Genomic DNA, 19,857 nt, shown 5'->3' on the forward strand with positions numbered 1-19,857 from the left:
CACAAATTTTAGAATCGACTGGTTTTTATGCTTTAAATTGTTTAAAGGGGTTACTATCAACCGAAATGATATATTTTTGGCCCATTTAGTCCACAATTTTTGGGTATTTGTACCCTCTTTTTATGTAATACCATTATAATGGCGATTTTTAGCAATATTTGTAGTATTTTCTCTTTTTTTCCAGAGATAAGACCAAAGTTTGATATTGGGATTTAATAGACCCCTTGCAGTATCTAAAAATAGCATTTTTTGTTACAAGAATCTGTATTTAAACGATCCAAGATATATTATTGATATCATTATTCTGTGGCTAATTCAATATATTGGAACTTAAGTCCATTTTCATAATACTAGGGTCAAAAATTTTCGGGGAAAGTTTTCTTGTATATATTCTTTTAGATATCAGCTTTTATATATTTTAAGTTTTCAATGCATTGTGGAAGTGTACAACTCCAAAACATGCCTCGAAGAAACACCATTCAATGGTAGTATCATTATTTTTATATACCAATGACCTCCAGGCTACATGCCACTATATCATTATGGTCTAACTCAAAAATATCGATATCTGTTTAAATATTGATTACTATGATTAAAATAAACCCAAAATTTTGGACTTACATTATTATTGTAATGGGCAACATAAGTGTGAAAGTTACGAATAGTAAAAACTCAAATCTACTGTATAGGATAACGTTTTGTTAAGGCATGTTTTGGAGTTGTATACCGATAAAATGTATTGAAAATTTAAAATATATTAGAGCTAATATGTACATGAATGTATACTAGCCAACTTTGCCGGAAAATATCGACCCTAGTGGTAAGAAAAGGGACTTAAGATCCATACAATTCAATTAGAAACAGAAGAACGATACCAAAAATACATCTTGGAACTTTTAAGTACAGATCCTTATAACAAAAATTATTATTTTTAGATACCTCAAGGGGTCTATTAAATCCCAATATTAAAGTTTGGGTTTATTTCTGAAAAAAACGGAAAAAATGCAAATATCGCCATTTTAATGATATTACATGAAAAGATGCTACAAATACTCCAAAATTGTGGAACAAATGGGCCAAAAATATATAATTTCGGTCGATAGTAACCCCTTAACACAATTTTAAGCAAAAAACCACTCGATTATAATGTTTGTGTTTCGTATAATATGGTCATATATGAAATACAGGAAAAATTCGAATACTTTTGTGAGGCAATTTTATGGACTTGTTTTAAAAAAAGTTAAATCAATTGAGGTAAATGTAATTCTTCCAAATTTTAAAGAGTGTGATATTATACCTTAGGACTCTCTAGACAATATAACAAATTTAATTATTCATTTCACAAACAAAAAATATTATTTAATTATGTTTCTTTTAAAAGTACAACCAAATTCGAATACTTATGTGAGACACTGTAAAGCAAATAATACCTTTAGTTTAAATTACAAATAAAACTTTTTGTATTTATTTAATAGTCACACATATAAACACATTTCATTGAACTTATTTTTTTCGTTTTAATTAACTTAATTTTAATTTCCCGCAACGAAACCCGGTATTGTTTTACTTTCAATAACACTCTTATAATAACGTGCTGAATATTTTGCAATACGTTCTTTACCATCACTAGACATATTCACATAATACAATCCAAACTTTTCGCTAAAAATAAAACCAAAACAAAAAGAAAAAACAAACAAATTAAAATGTGTTAAAACAACACTTACAAACACGCCAACTTTTGGGTGAAGAAGTTAACAATAATAACAATAAATAAGAACAACAACTTACGTATAACCCCGCTGCCATTCAAAATTATCGATTAAACTCCAATGCGTATAGCGTGTTACATTACAGCCCATATTAATGGCATTTAAAACAGCCTGCAAATGAGCCTACAGACACATTATATTTAAAAGGAAAATCTAAATATAGAACTATAACATAATTTTACTATAAAATACCTTGAGGTAGTCTATGCGATCTATATCATCCAACTGGCCTTCGTCGGACCAGCCATTTTCAGTTATAATAACTTCTACATTATTATAATTATTTTTAATCCAACTAAAATTTAGAAATATTAGCATAAGGAATACATTTCATAAAGACTTACTTTAATAAACCCTCAAGACCCTCGGGAACGCAATACAGCCATGAAGATTTTGCTCTCTTCCATTTTGCATCGAGTTCATATTTCAAACGCGAATCATATTGTACAGACGGTTTTTTACCCTGTGGTGGATTAGCTTCCTCCACATAACGTGATGAATAGTAATTTAGTCCCAGAAAGTCTGCAGAATGTTTGATAAGAGATCTCTCCTTTTCAGCTATACTTCTTAGGCGTGACCATGCTCTACCCTCTTTTTGACTATTTCGCGCAACATCGTCCAACATAATGTGTGGATAATTACCGGTATCACCAAACATAGGGTAAGCCAACCAGCCCAACTTATTAACAAAATTGAAAATTAATTTGTTTACGAATAAAAATTATAGATATCTTACCGAATATTGCATAGCACGATCAATTATCGAAGAATTATTAGTTTTAGAAAAATAAAATCGAGTACTTAAAGTCATGCCAATCTTGCCTTTTTGTTTATCGAAAAATTCCTCCCTATATAAACGATAAACTTCAGCATGTGCCTTAAGAGTAGTATCCATACAAATATAATCTGCCACACCGTGATCGTGACCCATGGGTGGATAATTACCATCACCATAACCGGGTATACAATAGTCATAAGGTTCATTAAAAGTAATCCATAACTTGACACGATCACCATAGGTTTCAAACAATAGTTTGGCGTAATTAGTAAAATATTTAACAAGTTCAAGATTGGTAAAACCGCCATAGAGATTGAGGGATTCGGGTAAATCATAATGGAACATAGTAACCAAAGGTTCTATGCCATTTTCTAAAAGCTTATCAATCACCATGTTATAATAATCAATACCTTTTTGATTTTTTGAAGATATATCAGCATTTGGTAGTATACGAGACCAGGATATCGAAAAGCGATAAAAATTTACCTTTATAAAGATTTCAGATTTTAATTTCAAAATTTTATCACTTTTTTATTAATGTATACCTTTAATTCCTTTAAAGCTTCTAAATCTTTGTCAAATTTATGATAAGAATCTGGACCTACATCACCCGTTGAATGATCATCAATCATTTCTGGATGTTGATGTGTAAATGTATCCCATATTGATGGACCACGACCATCTTCATTCCAACCGCCCTCCACTTGATAGGCTGCTGTTGATACACCAAATTTAAAATCTGAGGGGAAATATTTACTACCCGATTTGTGTTGAAGGGCGCATATTTTTTGATCATTTTGACTGTCATTATATGCTGAAACAGTTACTACTAGTAAACTTACTGAAAGTAAACTATACAGAGATTTTATTTAAAAAATTTTCCTACAACTTTGATAAATTCAACATGAACAAAACCTTAATGTTTTTATTGTTTTCCGCGTCATATTTTTCTCCATATGCCACTTTCAAAATGTAAAATAGAACTGTTTTGATTTGTTTTTATTTGATGTCTATTTAGCGAGAGTAAACAACAATCCAATACTACTTGAACTGAAATATCTGCAATCATTTATTCTATTGATAATTTTATTAAATTTATTTGTTTTATTTAAATGACCGAAATACAGATGTGCAGTGTATAAGTAAAAGAGGCAGTATGAAAAGGAATTTGATACAAATTATGTACATATTATACATTATAATATTATTAAGTTGATAGAACCACTTAATTAGTCTCAGTTTAATAAGAAATTTGGTAATTTTTCAAAAATAGGGATTTTTTTTAAATTTTGTGATTTTTATTAAATTTTAAACTATTTTTGGAAATTTTTAACGATTGTTAAAAAACGTGTTGAAATTTTTATTCTGACTATTTAACTTTTTTGTATGTTTGTCACAGAAATCGCAAATAATTTTCCCCCAAAAACGGATTTTTAATTGTTTATTCTCAAATATTTTAATTTGACTTATTTTTTTTTTTTACTTTTAAAAAGGTGTACAAACTTCTGTGTTCTTTACGAATATGTATGTAAGTGAGTTATTAGGAATTGAGTGGAATTTTCAGTTTTTACCATTTTTTTAAATTTAAGTCCAGTTTTGACCGACACTTTCAGTCCAAAAAACTAAATAACTACAAATTTTCTTAATTTTGAAATTTTAACCCTATTAGTTCTGATTTCAATGTAATTTTCTTTATAACGTGTGGTTCAAAAATTGACTTAAAATTTACAAAAAATATGTAACTAAATAAGATGGAAACAGCTGTTACACTTTCACAAAATTAAAAAAAGGTCCAATAACAGAAAGCAGCTCGAAATTTTCCTCTTAATAAATTCAATCCAGACGATCCATATTTAATTTAATGTTTCTAGGTACCAATTGAAGAACCATAAATTCCTCATTCTGATTTTTATATAATTAGGACGCTACGTTTCAATATTATAGAAAATACTAAAAGTATTAGTAAAAAAACAAAAAAGTACCAGAAAGTCTCTTTTCATAATTTTTTTAATCAGGACTCATCGTGTTTAATTCTATGTTTATATATTGAATATTTTAGAAAACTTAAAAAATTCCAGTTTAAGTACGAAAAAGTACCATAATCCCTCTTTTATATAATTTCATGTTCCAAAGTTTAATATTATAGAAAATTCAAAAAGTCAAAAGGTGAAAAAAGTACCAAAAAAGGCTAAATTTCATGTTTCTAGGTTCAGTATTATAAAAATCTCATAAAGTACCAGCTAAAAAATGAAAAAGTACCAAAAATTTGTACTTTGTAACGGAGTGTCAAGTAACACCCCATTGTCATATTTAGTGTTACTTAATCAACTAATTTTTTTTTTTAATTTTATTAAAATTGGATCAATGACCAAATTTATCAGTTTCCTCCTTTATGTACTTTTTTATCCCTATTGAAGTCATACAAATTTTATAAAAAAATGTAGCAATATCGTAGTGGAGCACCAACGGTTATTAAAGTATTCATATAAATAAGAAACAATATTTTATGAAAAATGTACCTAAATATGTACAGTGAATCAACTAAGTTTTTTGCCTAACTTTTTTTAAGAGAATTTTGTTTTTTGTTCATAAATAAAATTCAAAAAAACAGGTAAAAAGTAAATTTATGTTTTCCAATTGAAAATAGAGATTATGCAGAATGGGAAAACCAAGAAAAAAATATTAAAATAAAAATTTTGGTGCATTTGTTTTTGCATTTTATTATTTTTCATCAGAATTTGCACGTCAATAAAGTATTTTGCATATTGAAAATTCCAGTTAATTTCGTTGGGTTTTTCAAATTATTTTTTAATTGCTTTTTGGAATTTATTGTTTTATTGTTAAAAGGACACGTGTTAAGTATTTTTCAATTGTAATTTTCAAAAATCATATCCGCATTGTGTGAAACTGTGTAGTTATTTGCGTCAAAAATGTTTAAAGGGAAATAATGAGGCAATTCCAATATAAAAAATTAGTTTAGATTTTTAGAACAAGTGTAAATCAATGAAATTCAATTATGAGATGTTTAATCAATCATTAAAAAATATAAAATATAGAAATTGATGAAATAACACAGAGAATTATAAATAAAACGCACTGAGTTGTCCTTCAAAATCTTTAACTGCAAAGGAGAGCGAAAGCAAAAACCATTGAAGTCCTCATTTTTCTTCTCCAAAGTCCATATACGAACTTAAAAGAACACTATGTTTAAATTTAGACCTCTAAACAGACCTTAGGTTGCTTGGAAACATTATAAAGTGAACTATCGTGTGGTACGGGAAAAATACTTAATTTAGATATTTACAAATAGAGGCGGTTCTCATCACCTAAGATCCATAAAATCAATATTTTTCAGCTAATACATACACTTATATACAGGTAGAACCCAAATTAAGAATAGATGGGGTTTCCGTAATGTAGTTTTTATTTATCAATACAAAATGACCAAAAACCCAGATTATTTTTGTTATAATCTATAGATTTATACCCCACTAACATTTTTTTCAAGGTCCAAATCCATTGATTTCCTAATATATCATGTATCCAATTCAAAATTACTTATTATTTTCGAAATTAAATCAAAGAAACGATAGATTTCATGTTAAGTCAAATATTGAAAAATTCTTATAGGTATATAGGATAATAAATCGGTTAAGAAATGTCCAAACTTGGTCGTTCCACTACTAAAATATCTAAAAAATGTTATTCTAATACATAGGAGTAATAAAAATATTAAATTTTATAAAATAATGCAGCAACATTAAAAAATGAACAAAAAACATAAAAAAGCAAAATACTTTATTGACCTTAAAAATTAACAATACGTTCACATTTTATCAAAAATCTTGTTAATTAATATCACGATTTTAATTTTTATGGTAGAAAATTAAAATATAAGATATTCTTTAAAAAGTACAACAAACAAATTGCTTTATTTTTCTAAAAGTAATTGTTCAGATAAAGTTTTTTCTTAAAATTTATAAAATTTTACATAGGCAAATTACTTAATTGATTCACTGTAGGTACAATTTTCAACCCTAAAACGTTCTAATATCCACAAAGTACTATACATATGTATTTGTATTCTTATTTTTTTCCATAGTTAAGAATGCATTTCAAAGATACATACTGCCAAATTTCAAATATTTGGGGCTATTAAGACAATCATGGGTTTTTTCTAACAGGTTTTATAATGGATTGCAAATAATGATTATTGCTAAAATTTTAACTATAGTATCCCATAATAGGGACGTTCTTTATTGAGAACACCAGTATAACCATAGGGATACGACGATTTTATTGAAAACACCAGCATTCGAATTGCAATTCGGTCGGACAGTCCCGAACTACCTATTTAATCTACAATTTATGGTTACCTCTAGCCACCGAGTTGTCCTACGAGGAAGTCAATCGTCACTCATGGGACACTAAAGGACGATTGTCTTCACCCTCGTTTACAAAGAGTATATCCGTGAAGAAAGACGAAATAGAACCAACCAGGTGGTGTTAGACGTAAATGGATGCATTGACTCCTTTGTCGAACTGCCCAGCGGGCCACAGGTATACAAACATATACATTAGCGTGGGTCGAAAATAGACTTTTCTCTCGGATCAACTTCTAATAATGAAATTATGTTGTATTTTAACGTCAAATGGAAGACTGTTAAATAGTATTCAATTATTTTGAGGGTAAGTGCCCGCGCATCGCCGTCAAAGTTTGTAAATGCGTTTATAATATAAACTTTATATGGGTGACAATGAGGCTTTAAGTTTTTATTATTGCACCATTTTATAGCAAAATCGTAATGTCTACAAAATTGACTTTCCAAAATGATAGAAAAACTCAAAATTTGTTTAAAAAGTTTTGAGTTATTAAAATTTCCCCCGAGAATTTTGTGATTCTGAAGACTCATAAAAGTAAATATAGGAATTTTTTTTAGTTTTGAAAAATTTTACAAAAAAATATTATGTTTATCTTTATAAGATTCATAAATTTGCTAGTATGAATTTTTGTTCAAATTGGATAACGCTTACTCGCTTTGTCTGTGGTCAAAAAAGGGCCATTATTTTAACAGCATCTCCAAAACACCTAGGTATTTCAAACTTTGAAAAATATTCTTAAATGGATTTTTAAAAATTAAAGTTTTCCATATTGGATATTAAAAGGATATATTTAAGAATTAAACACAAAAAGAATGAGCTCAATACCTATTATAGTTTTGCCGTACCTGCAATGTGAAGTTGAAGGATTTCGGGAAAAGGCAAGTTTTGCCAATAATTAAGTAAAAATTATATTGTTACACTTTGTTGCTTAATTTAGATCAAGTAATTTGCGATCAAATTTCCGAAATGAAAAATCATTAATCCTCTAAACATCGGGGTCAAAATCAACTTGATGTGCACAGCAATATCATTTTTTTATATGTGCTGCGCCAAATTATAGTCGCAGCAGCCTAGCTCCCATAAGAAATACACGTGTTTGTGTGAGGTGCACAGCCAGTTCTGCTAATTCGCAGCAACTCTCATAGCAACTTGAATGATGAGGTGACAGCGAGTGACATTTTGTAAAAATAATTCTATGTGGTTTCAATAAATGTCAATTTTTTTCATATGTGATTTGATATTCTGGAAACTCAAAGACATCTGTATTCTATGCTCTGCTTACGATTTCTCTTTGCCTGAACCAATGTGGTTTGTGTCTTCAATAAAAATTAGTCGTCAAGTACTCACATTTATCGATAGTTTTATATTTATCGAAAAACGCTCAAGCTAATTCAACAACCTTTACGTAAAAGCAACAGTCTGGCATTTTTGTTTTGTTTCATTTCTCTTTTATTCCAATGTAAACAAATCAACAGCTGGTGTTATAGAAGCTGCTGAAATAAACAAACAATCTCCACAGAGTTTGGAAATTTGCAAATAATTTTGATAAAAATTATGTTTTCTCTCCCAAATTTTAGTTTAATTAATGCAAAAATTGCCCAATTTTATAAATGTAATATTGCTGAGGATATAGATAATGTTTCTGTCTATTACCATGATAATGGTGCCATTAATTTGCAAAAACTTGTGGAATATTTGTGGCCAAATCAGGAACCTAAAGATATTTTTAAAGGTAAGCAATTGTTGATAATTAAAATGGAATTTAAAATTTCTTTAATAATTCTGCTTTTACTTTAGTTGTGGAGACTTACCAATATGAAGACTATTTAATAATATGCAATAAACTGTTACCAATATTTCAATGCACAAAACAAATATTGAACAATTTAGGTGAATATTCTGAAAATTTTCTTAAAATTCGGTGGATGGGTAAAAATGTGAATCATTACTTGGATGTAAGAAGTAGCTATCATAACAATAATACTACGGAAACTATGGAACATGTTTTAATTTTAACCTCAATACTGGCAAATGCTTTAACTAATGTATACTTAACCCAAACCCAAGGAAAACATGCACCGCATTTATTAAAAGATTTAATAAATTCGAAAGAAATTATAGACATTTTTGGATTGGAAATGGTAGGTTGGTATTGATTTAATTAAAAAAATATATTTATTAGTATTTCTATTCTAATAAATATTTTCAGGTTTTAATTTTAAAAATCCTAATGGGTTCTCCAAATTCTATTAATCTGCGTAATATTGTTTGGCATGGATTTCCCAAACCCACAGAACTTCCTAATTACTATGTTAAGGTACTGCTAATATTAATACATTCGTTGGGCTGCGTAATAGAAGCTAAAAATTTGATAATTAAAGAAAGATTTCAAATTACAACATTTAATGAACACATCAAAATAATTAGAGAAAACTATAAACTCAAACCTTTAAATCTTGAAAACCTACAGCAACAAGTTGAACTACTTAATAATGATTTTAAGCCATATTGGTTGCAGTTAATATCTCACTACAAATCACAAAAATATAAGGAATTTATTATACTTGTACTGCCACAAATCGAATTACTTTTGAGATTACATTATGGCCAAGTGAATAATTTCGATGTAAGCGCTAAATTGGATGAATATTATATAACTATGGATACCATATTCGAAACTCAAGTAATAAATGCAGATGAAAAGAATATATCTGATAATAAATTACTCGATTTTGAAAACTCCTTGTTTGAAGGTTGTTTTCATATGTTATTTGACATATTTATTTCACCAAATGGTTGTCGTTTACGGGACAAAGTTAGCCATGGTGAAGTTTCTCTAGAGGCTTTAGATAATTCAGAATTATGTTCAATAATACTTTATATATTCATTTCATTATTATTTCCTCTGGATTATCGATTATTTGATAATTATGAAAGTAATTTACATTTAAATTGTTTAACTAAAGTTAAATTAACAAATTGTATAAAACAAATACACATTTTTTATGAAAAACATTTGCTTACTCAAGATTTACCTTTAATTTCGCTGGCGTCTGAATATCACAAGGTTTTGATATTTAAAAGACCTAAAAAGGAAAATGAATTGGTGTTATTAGTAAACAAAATAGCGAAGAATATTTTTAAAACTATATTAAATTATGAGGAATCTATAGCTGTAAGAAGAAATCTATTGGCCCAGCACGAACTACATTCTAAAAGACGTAAAACTTTAGAAAAATTGCAAACTGCTTTACCCGATATATTTAAAACTTTGATGTTAATATTATCTTCTATTTGTAAAATTTATTGTTTATTACAAAATAATTTTACAGTTATTTTAAAGGAGGAATTTACATGGGATAAAACTTTAAGGTAAGTACATATTCAACATCTATTTCCTCTACTTGCTTTTTGAAAACCTGAAAATTTGAATCGTACTTCCATTACTACTAATTATTTTACAATTTTTTCAGATTTTTAAAACATAGTTTAACCATAAGCGAAAATTTTGTTAAATATTCTCACTGTGAAAGTAATGAATGGATTAAATCTTTGGAATTATGTCGTAAATATGATGATTTTCATAAGAAATTATTTTTATATGAAGAGTGAAAAATTCGATTTGAAATTGGGGACAAGAGGTAAAGCTTTGTATGATTTTATTACCTTTAATTGTTAGTTTAAAAATGTTGGGTAATTTTTAATAATAAAGCATTTAATGTTATATTTACCTTAACTCAGAAATTTTTTAACAATTTGTTTCTAAAAGAGGTGTTGTATGGGGGTTAATAGATAGATAGATAGGTAGATAGATAGATAGATAGATAGATAGATAGATAGATAGATAGATAGATAGATAGATAGATAGATAGATAGATAGATAGATAGATAGATAGATAGATAGATAGATAGATAGATAGATAGATAGATAGATAGATAGATAGATAGATAGATAGATAGATAGATAGATAGATAGATAGATAGATAGATAGATAGATAGATAGATAGATAGGATAGATAGATAGATAGATAGATAGATAGATAGATAGATAGATAGATAGATAGATAGATAGATAGATAGATAGATAGATAGATAGATAGATAGATAGATAGATAGATAGATAGATAGATAGATAGATAGATATATAGATAGATAGATAGATAGATAGATAGATAGATAGATAGATAGATAGATAGATAGATAGATATATAGATAGATAAATCCGAATTGGCTAACAATCAATCTCTACTCAAGTAATGCGCAGAACCCTGTTGAAACCTGACTCAAGTTTTAGACTTTTTAAAATTTGACTATTAGCAAGTACTCCAACTTGCACTTATGGATAGTTTTGAAGTGAAAAAATCGCATTATATACGATATACATACATATGTACCTACAAATAACTGGTACCTCTGATGCACGAAAAACATCTAAGAAATTACAATTTATGTTTAAGACCTTGATCTATATTTTAGCTTAGTATTTGTAGCTACAAAATATTTTATAAACAATTTAAATACGCTTAAAAATTTATAACATGTTGTTTTGTTAAGTTTGCATGAAAATTGAAATAAATATTTTAAGCGAAAAAAATCCTATAAACAATAGTTTGTTATTTTTATTGTAATGCACAAGTTTTTACTATTTCAAAATAAAACACATAAAGTTTAGGCGCAAAAACATACAAGCAAAATGTTTCACTTAGGTTGACAACCGCAAAAGAGGTCAAAGAGCCGTAAATCCGGTATTGTAATTATAAAAAAAAAACTAAACAAAATAAATAAAAAATGGAATATTAAAATCTCAATTAAATTTATAACACATACATTTTAGTGGTAGGTATGGAAAAGGCAAATAAAATGTTTTTTTAAATACAAATAATAATTAAAAGAAAATGTAGAAAAACGAAAACTCATAGAAAAGTAGTTTAATTATTTTAGCAAGTATTTTAAATTGCATATTTCTTTTAGATTAAAAATCTTATTAATAAAACATTTAAATAGGTTAATTAAATCTTTTAATCTAAACGCTTTAAAAGATTTTTAAAAAATTTCAATTAGTTTTTTTATTTGTAAATATTTTTTGTTAAACTGCAAATTGTTTTAACAATTTAACAAACATAATCAAGTTAATAAATTATTTTTAAAACAAATATATTTTCTATGAGTGCACTCGTTAAATAGTTATTCAATTGAAATTAGTTGTAGTATATTAAAATCTTATTTTAGTATTATTATTTTAGTAGTTCCTAGTTAGCTATCAAGAGGGCAAAGACTTTTAAATTAGTTTAATGTATATTTTTTCATGAATGAATGCGTGCATGACAAATTTATTAAATTAGCAATTTAGTTAGATCATTGTTGGTAACATAATTTAACAATAATTTTTGGTATTTCAAACATACTAAGATTCGAATCCATATAATCTTTTAATCCACATAATTCTTTTGACTATTCTTCAGAACTCATAATTCTCTAAAGTTTCATAATAATTCTCTATTCAAATTCGCTTTCTTATAATTATTGTTGATTTGGGATAAATTTGAAAATCCTTGAACAAAAATCCAAAGAACAAACTTCTATTTTGAATGTTTAAATTCTCACAATCCAGTTAGCAGAACTTAGAAACATTATTTTTTCTCTAGGATTTTTCTTTTACTGTTTATCTTGAACCCTGAATGCCCAATGTTTTACGTTTAATGTCGCAAAGTCTGTGAGAGAGCAAACAGATTGTTAATGGCAGTTGATCTTGCATCGAATTCTCCGACTTTTGTTCTATATAGAGCCCAGAGTATATTCTATTACAATACAAGTAAGACTCTTTTACAATAAAAGGGTCAATGAATGTCGAAGTGCTTTAAGTGAACACCTGCCGTGTTGACCTTATTTTACGGTGGCCTCTTTCATTAGCTGGGATGTGAACGGTCTACCACGCGCCCCTGAATCCTTCTATGAAGTAAGCCGGTCCATGTACAAGCACATTGCTGAAGTACTCGAGCTATCTAATCTATTGCCATAGCAGCCCCGTTGCGGAATGACAGGCAGCATGAGATCAATCCCAATACATACCCCGGCAAGGAAAAAGCTGGTCTAAAGTCAATAAAAGGGGCGGCTCCTACATTAGGTGAATTCAATCTTCCGGTATACCGGAAGGTGACCACTCTTTAGATGTCAAGAAAGATTGCATTATTTAAAATGCAATCCCCATCAACTAATGACCCATTCCAGTGCATTCCTTAACATATTAAAGCCCGTGTAACCACACTACTGAGATGTCTCTGTTGATTCGGCAACTGCACTTAGAGACTAATTTCGTAGCCCGAAATACCCAGCCAATAAACGGGATCCTGGCCTGTTTGTCGTGATAATGTGACAAAGGATGTAGGAATTTCCAAAGTCCAATAATTGGCCAAAAAAGCTGAGTGGTGGGCCTTAACCATCAGTCGCATAGCATGAAACATTATGCATTCTGTTAAGATGGCAACAGCACCGAGATCTTGCCTGAAGTAAAAGGATGTAGGAATTTCCAAAGTCCAATAATTGCTCCGAAAAGCTGAGTGGTGGACCTTAACCATCAGTCGCATAGCATGAAACATTATGCATTCTGTTGAGAAGGGAACAGCACCGAGATCTTGCCTGAAGTAAAAGGTCTACTAGATCAGTACTAGTCTCCTGTAGGGCAGAGGAGTCATTTCCGATCGTTCACCAACTTACATCAGTTCCATTCTCAGACCATAAAGAACGATCAAAAGAATGACATGCAACTACCAAGTGTCAACCTGAAAATTCCTCAACCTATACTAGCGCCCTACTACGCGAAGAATAAAAAATTCTCAGTAAGTTGCTTTGTCACATTACCCAGTGACATATGTTGAGATGGCAATAGCACCGGATAGAGAATCCAGACATACATATATGACATAGGTATACCCCCATATTTGGGTAAAACCCCAGCCACTACGTGGATCCCGAAGGAACCTCAACCAACGGACCAGTCAGGAAAAAGTCTTGACCTAATCCTTTGCGGAGTACTTTTTATACTGAGTAGTCTCAATTTTTTTAGGATAAAATCACCCTTTACTAAAAAATCATCTCTGAAAAATAAATTTTTTCTAGAAATCACTTTTTCTGAAAAAATCAATAAAAATCTTAAAGTTTTTATGCTTAAAGGTTTTAAAATTCCTTTTTCCAATTAATTAAATTACAAAAATATTCGATACCAAATCAATAGACCATAACACGTTTTTATTCATTCCAAATTATAACTTCCCTTGGCCATAACTCACATATTTTGGGCAGAAAAAAAAGCTTTTTAAAAGAACAAAACTTCATACAGCAATTACAAATTAAGGTGAGGTTATTTTCAGACTCAGAGCAGGTTAATAGTTTGAATAAGCATAAGTTGTAACCAATTTCAAAATTGACAGTATTTTTCCCACCACCTTGGACCAATGGCTAAAAATACAAGTGGTAATACAACATGAACACAAAACATAAAGCGCAACAGTAAAGGGCCGATCATGCACAAATTCTAACTGCCGGTCTACACCCCAAAAACACTAACAAAACAAAAAAAAAAAAGAGTCACTTTAGAAACATATATTACAGATTTAATTATATATTCAAGTTGATTGTAACTTGTCATGGCAAAAATACAACAATTTTAGTTCAATATGCAGATTTTTAAAAAAATGACAATCTGTAAAAAGAGAGTGAAAGAGAGAACGAGAGATAAAAATGTTATTAATCTAGCGCTTCAGTGATTTTTCTACCAAAATAATAAAAAATTATAAAAAAGCTACAACATCATTAACAAACTATTACATATTTTATTGTTAAACATTTTTTTTCCAAATTTATGCTCTAACTACAAGGTGCAGTGCTTTTTTATATGAATTTTCCATTCACCGTTTAGGGTTCGTTGTCATTTTACCCATAGACGACACACTCTCGATATACAGCCAGAATTCTTGGCGTTACAAAATTGTATTTAGTCTCCTCACCCCCACTGTTATGTTTTGGCAGTTAATGTGTTGTTATGATCATGTGTATCTAATAAGTTTGCGGTGGTTTTTTATGCTGCGTGAGTTTGGCTGCTGCTATTTTGTGTTTTTAGCTAGATCGTTACTGATTATTTATAACGACACAAATTTTTAATTTTTATTTTGTTTTTTTTTTTTTTTTCTATTCATTGTTCTGATCTCATCATAATAACAATAGTAAAACATTGATTCCCAGTTTAGGTTTCAATCACAAATTTTCATTTAATTTCAGTTGAGTTTCAACATTTGATTGTAGCGGTTGTGAAAGCGCGAAAATAAATTTTGAATGAAAAATAATAATAACTAGTGTTTTTGGTGAGTTGTGCGTAAAGGATTAAAAAAGGATATTAACAACATTGTAATGTTTTAATGCGTTTTGTGCATCAGTTACTACAATTGTTATCACAATAATATATTTTTAAATAAACTAAAAATTTAAGTGCAATTAAACTCTTTTTTATTTTTTCCTAAAAAAACATGTTAAATTGTGATCATTTAAAAATTGCTGTTGGTTTTAAAGTTAAATATTTAAAGGAAATTATTGTCCTTTTGGAAATATAAAAAAATAATATTAAGTAAATGCCAAACTTTTATAAAACACAAACAATTTTCGGAACTTGTCAAAATTGTCTTCAAAAAACGGAAAATTTTTCCCAGGAATACTTTTTTGTATAGGAATAAACAAAATAAGTAACTGAACGAGTTCTATATTCGGCTGTGTCGAACTTTAACCTTCACCTTAGTGTGTTAAAAAAAAAAAAAAAAATAATTGGGAAAGGTTTCCTGATGAGCTGACTTAAGCAACCGGCGAAATAAGCATAGGAACTAGCTTCCCCACCATCAATGTTGTGAAAACGTAATGATTGTGTATTGGTAGAAACGGACAATTGCCTAACGGAACGGCAGAGGGAAAAACTAACGCCTTTTATGGAATTAAATATCATTATTTCAAGTCTAGATTCTCACAGGTTTCACTTGGGCAATTTTGAAAATAATCAGTTACTCCCTCAATACGGTTAGTTTTGAAATAATTCTTTCTTTTATTGGAATCTCCGAATGACAGTGAATGAAATGTGTGGGTGTTAATATCCAAAAACGATTAGACCTGAGAGCAGAGTATACTTTTTTTAAAGTTTGAATTGCGCTATATCCCAATCTGACCATAGGTTCTCGAGAAATCTTGGTATTAATTTTGAACTATTCTTTTCTTCCCTATATATTCAAAATCTTAATTAGTATATTTTATTATTAGGGTACATGATCCATTTCCACATCCTATAGATCTTCCATATCTGCTTGCAGCGCAGCGAGGCTTAACTCCCAACAACTGTAGTGTCTTTCAAGCTGAAATATTCGCTATAATCTCAACCTGTAGGGTACTACACGATTTCAATGTTGCCGCGAACATAGGAATTTTTGTCGACAGTCAAGCAGCACTTCTCTCACTAAATTCTTATACTACCATTTCCCCATTAGTTAAACAATGCAAGAAAGATCTGTCAAGGCAGGGTCGTCAGTCTGACATTACTTTTGTTTGGGTCCCTGCGTATAGGGACTATTATGGAAATGAACAAGCAGATGAGTTTGCCAGAACGGGATCTGCTCTTGATATCTCAAACGCCATTCCCGTAGCAACTCCATTAGGTTTTATCAAGAGTAGTATCCTCAGATTCTATCTTCAAAAGGCTGAAAATAGGTGGAATAACCTAGACACATGTACAGGGGCCAAGATATTGTGGCCCTCCTTTAATGAGAAACGCACAAGACACTTTATAAACCGAAGTAGACGGAGAGACATGCAAGTAGGCCTGGGCTACCCTTCAATGAACACTGTCGCAGTTGCAATGACAGGGAAAAGGAAGAAACGGTCTTCCATCTTCTCTGCGAATGCCCTGCTCGAAACCGTTTTCTTGGCAGTTACTGCATATCTAACCTTGGTGAGGCGTTATGATATCCTGAGATTTCTCACTGTTATAGGCTGGATCTAAAACTATAAAATACTACATCTGACGAGTCCAGTGGTCTGGTCAAAACGGAGTCTCTTCAACTCTACTTGACTATTCGCGCGCAGTGAACTACCACGTTAACCAGCCAACATGATCCATTTAGATCATGGGATTAGTCTGATGTAATGCATGTGTGGATTACGTGAATACCGCAAAGTTTAATGGGGGATATTTTTTCATATACATATGTATTTGGATTAGCTTTGGACCAGTCCTACTACTTTTCAGAGTACTCTTTGAACGCGTGTTCGGAGTAGTCTAAGATTTTGCAGGGTTTCAGAATATTTACATTTGTGAGCAATAGATCAGTAAATCACACAGAGAAAAGTTTAGTTTTGTTTGTATGAGGAATAATTTATTCTTCTTTCATCCATATTTAACCATATTATAGCAACATCAAATTTTCCTAATTGTTTGAAGATCGCTAATGTTATTCTTGTGGGAAAGAAAATCAACCTACACTTCCAGCAGATTATAGACCCATAAGTATTCTTTCCTAAATATATAAGTCTTTTTAACGCCTGATTTCGAATCAGATGTTGCAACATTTAGTTAAAAGAAAATAAATCAATCGGGTTATCGTATCAGAAGGAACACTTGTACTGAATTGATCAAGGTCTTAGAGAATTTTCGATCATCACTCGATAAAATTTGATAAAAATAAATTTAGTATTAAAATTTTTGCAAAAATCGTTTTAATTTTTAGTGCCATGATTACAACAGTTAATGTGGACTTATCGCCCTAAATTTTTCCATAAAAGTCTAGAGGATAGCATTGCTGGCATAGCATTGCCAACTGCGCATTTTAAAGCTAAATTCTCAATCAATTGCAGATCACTGATCAAAATGATTTAGTATTACAAAAGCATTGAATTCTATAATTATTTAAAAATTTGTTATGTATTTTAAACTTTTGCAAATAGCTAAATTAACAATAATTCCATTTATTCCGCTACATTATTTTCAGATCAAACCTAATCACACAAGATCGCACAAGAGTGGCAGACAGCAAAATGTTTTGCTGCCACAGACGCTTAACGACGCACTCAGCCGTAATAGTGCTGATATGCTGTTTAATTCAAACCGTATTGGCCTTGCAAATACCAAAAGATGTGGAAATACTTGAAGGTTATGAATTCGATGAATCTCCTGAGTATTATGCTACCGATGCCAATTATTACGAGGCACGAAGTATGATGACGGGACACAATAAGGCCATACGTAATAAAAGATCAACTTTGGAATATGATCAAGCTAAGGGTTTAATAAGTAAAACGGGTTTTAATAAAAAGTTTCAAGAAAGTCTCGTACACAATGTAGAAAGTGATCGTATTGATGTACAGCAATCAACAGCCATAAATAAGCAAGATCAAGAGGAATTGAAAGCAGAGGCTAGGGAGGGTGATAATGGTAGAGAAGGCGAGTTGGGTGAAGTATTGCCGAAAGCTGAAAAACAAATCATGGATCCTGATTATGATTACTATTCACAACGTCATATTGCTAGTTGGAAAGATCATGTAAATGTAGATCACTCTGTTAACGATGATGATACTGTGGCCGAGGCCACTAGTGGTTATGCGGCTAGAGCACGTCAAGCTAGAGTTAATTTTATAACGCAGCCTAGAAAGGAAAATGAACCACCTAAAGAGTTACCTGAGCCGAGAGTAACAAAAGTTACACCACCTTTAGTTAAACCCCATTACGATCAAAAGTTTGGCGCTGCAGCGGCCCCTTCCTATAACTATGAAATGTACCCATCGCGTTCTTATGATCCCTACTTAAGGCGTTATGATCGGTAAGTTAAAAAAACTAGAACAAATATTAGATTTTTGTGATGTTTTATAAATTTGTATTCTTAACTCTTTCAGATTTGATGAACAATATTCCCGTTATGATCCCTACAATTATGAAGATCATTTCCTCTATCGTCGTCATTACGATCCTTACGATAGCTATAGTCCACGTATGCCACAATATCCAGAACCCTATTACAACTATCCCGATCGTCGTTATGATATACCCGAACCTCGAGAATATTTACCTTTATACAATAATGAAATTTATGAAAAATCTGCTTATGCTCCCATTAACTACCCCGATCCTTATCCCGCATCTTCAAAATATCCCATCGATTATACAGCACCCTCTAAATATCCTACAGATTATACACGTAGTAATAAACGTATTGTTTATTATGCTCATTTACCCGAAATAGTACGAACGCCTTACGATTATGCGGCCAACAACTACAATCGTGATCAACGTTATGATGGCCTGTTAACACCTACTAAAACCTTACCGAATACTTATAAAATTGATAAGACCGGAACACCGGCAACTTTAAATAGTAATCCGAATGTTAATACAGATCCTTATGATTATATGAAGCGAGATAAAAAGGATCGTGTTACACCGAAACCCATTAAGGTCAATAGCAACAATGGCCGACAATAATAATTGTTGAGTCGGGTTCTTAGTTGGGATATGAGAGACATTTTAAGATGGAGCTTAGTTTAAGTTTTAATGAATTATTATACCAAAAAAAAAAGCAAGAAACAACAAATCTTATTTACTCAAATTAGTATTAAATTATTTACCAATGTTTTTTTTAGTTAGTTTACTTTATTATTTTGTATGATTTTTTTAATAAAACCCAAATATTTATTATTTATTTTACACTAAAGTTGAGGGTTTTTCAATAATTTAAATGAAAAATCTTGAATTGGTATTATGTCATACGATTCTTCAATTTTAGACTCCAATTCAATATTATTGAATTAAGATGACAAACATCAATGTCTTTAGTTGAAATAGTGGGATTAGACTGTTTAACCTCAATTGAATTGAAAATACCCAAGGATGTGGAAATTATTAA

General features: G+C 30.2%; 3 protein-coding genes across 5 annotated transcripts; 2 read left to right on the forward strand and 1 right to left on the reverse strand.

Moving 5' to 3' along the window:
• Window positions 1–1,436: 1,436 nt before the first annotated feature.
• LOC119613683 (myrosinase 1-like) lies at window positions 1,437–9,994 on the reverse strand. Of its 2 annotated transcripts, none has more exons than XM_037969707.1 (7): window positions 9,969–9,994; window positions 3,096–3,402; window positions 2,509–3,036; window positions 2,117–2,451; window positions 1,965–2,067; window positions 1,792–1,895; window positions 1,437–1,662 (listed from the first exon to the last, which is right to left on the reverse strand). In XM_037969707.1, exons 2-7 carry the CDS (start codon window positions 3,180–3,182, stop codon window positions 1,533–1,535), a joined length of 1,287 nt encoding a protein of 428 aa, XP_037825635.1. In that variant the 5' UTR covers window positions 3,183–3,402; window positions 9,969–9,994; the 3' UTR covers window positions 1,437–1,532. The 2 variants fall into 2 exon arrangements, with proteins under 2 accessions (XP_037825635.1, XP_037825634.1); XM_037969706.1 differs by lacking the exon at window positions 9,969–9,994 and adding an exon at window positions 3,466–3,623.
• On the forward strand, window positions 8,422–10,727 carry LOC119613681 (endoplasmic reticulum membrane-associated RNA degradation protein-like). Its single transcript, XM_037969705.1, has 4 exons — window positions 8,422–8,665; window positions 8,731–9,074; window positions 9,143–10,305; window positions 10,407–10,727. Exons 1-4 carry the CDS (start codon window positions 8,488–8,490, stop codon window positions 10,543–10,545), a joined length of 1,824 nt encoding a protein of 607 aa, XP_037825633.1. The 5' UTR covers window positions 8,422–8,487; the 3' UTR covers window positions 10,546–10,727.
• On the forward strand, window positions 10,449–19,653 carry LOC119613684. 2 transcript variants are annotated; one of them, XM_037969709.1, is made up of 3 exons: window positions 10,449–10,574; window positions 17,950–18,777; window positions 18,851–19,653. In XM_037969709.1, exons 2-3 carry the CDS (start codon window positions 17,996–17,998, stop codon window positions 19,434–19,436), a joined length of 1,368 nt encoding a protein of 455 aa, XP_037825637.1. In that variant the 5' UTR covers window positions 10,449–10,574; window positions 17,950–17,995; the 3' UTR covers window positions 19,437–19,653. The 2 variants fall into 2 exon arrangements, with proteins under 2 accessions (XP_037825637.1, XP_037825636.1); XM_037969708.1 differs by lacking the exon at window positions 10,449–10,574 and adding an exon at window positions 15,135–15,291.
• Window positions 19,654–19,857: the final 204 nt, after the last annotated feature.

This window comes from Lucilia sericata, unplaced genomic scaffold (assembly GCF_015586225.1).
Source record: "Lucilia sericata isolate MDLA Ls3-8-SP2 unplaced genomic scaffold, ASM1558622v1 Contig002242F_arrow, whole genome shotgun sequence".
Classification (NCBI taxonomy): domain Eukaryota; kingdom Metazoa; phylum Arthropoda; class Insecta; order Diptera; family Calliphoridae; genus Lucilia; species Lucilia sericata.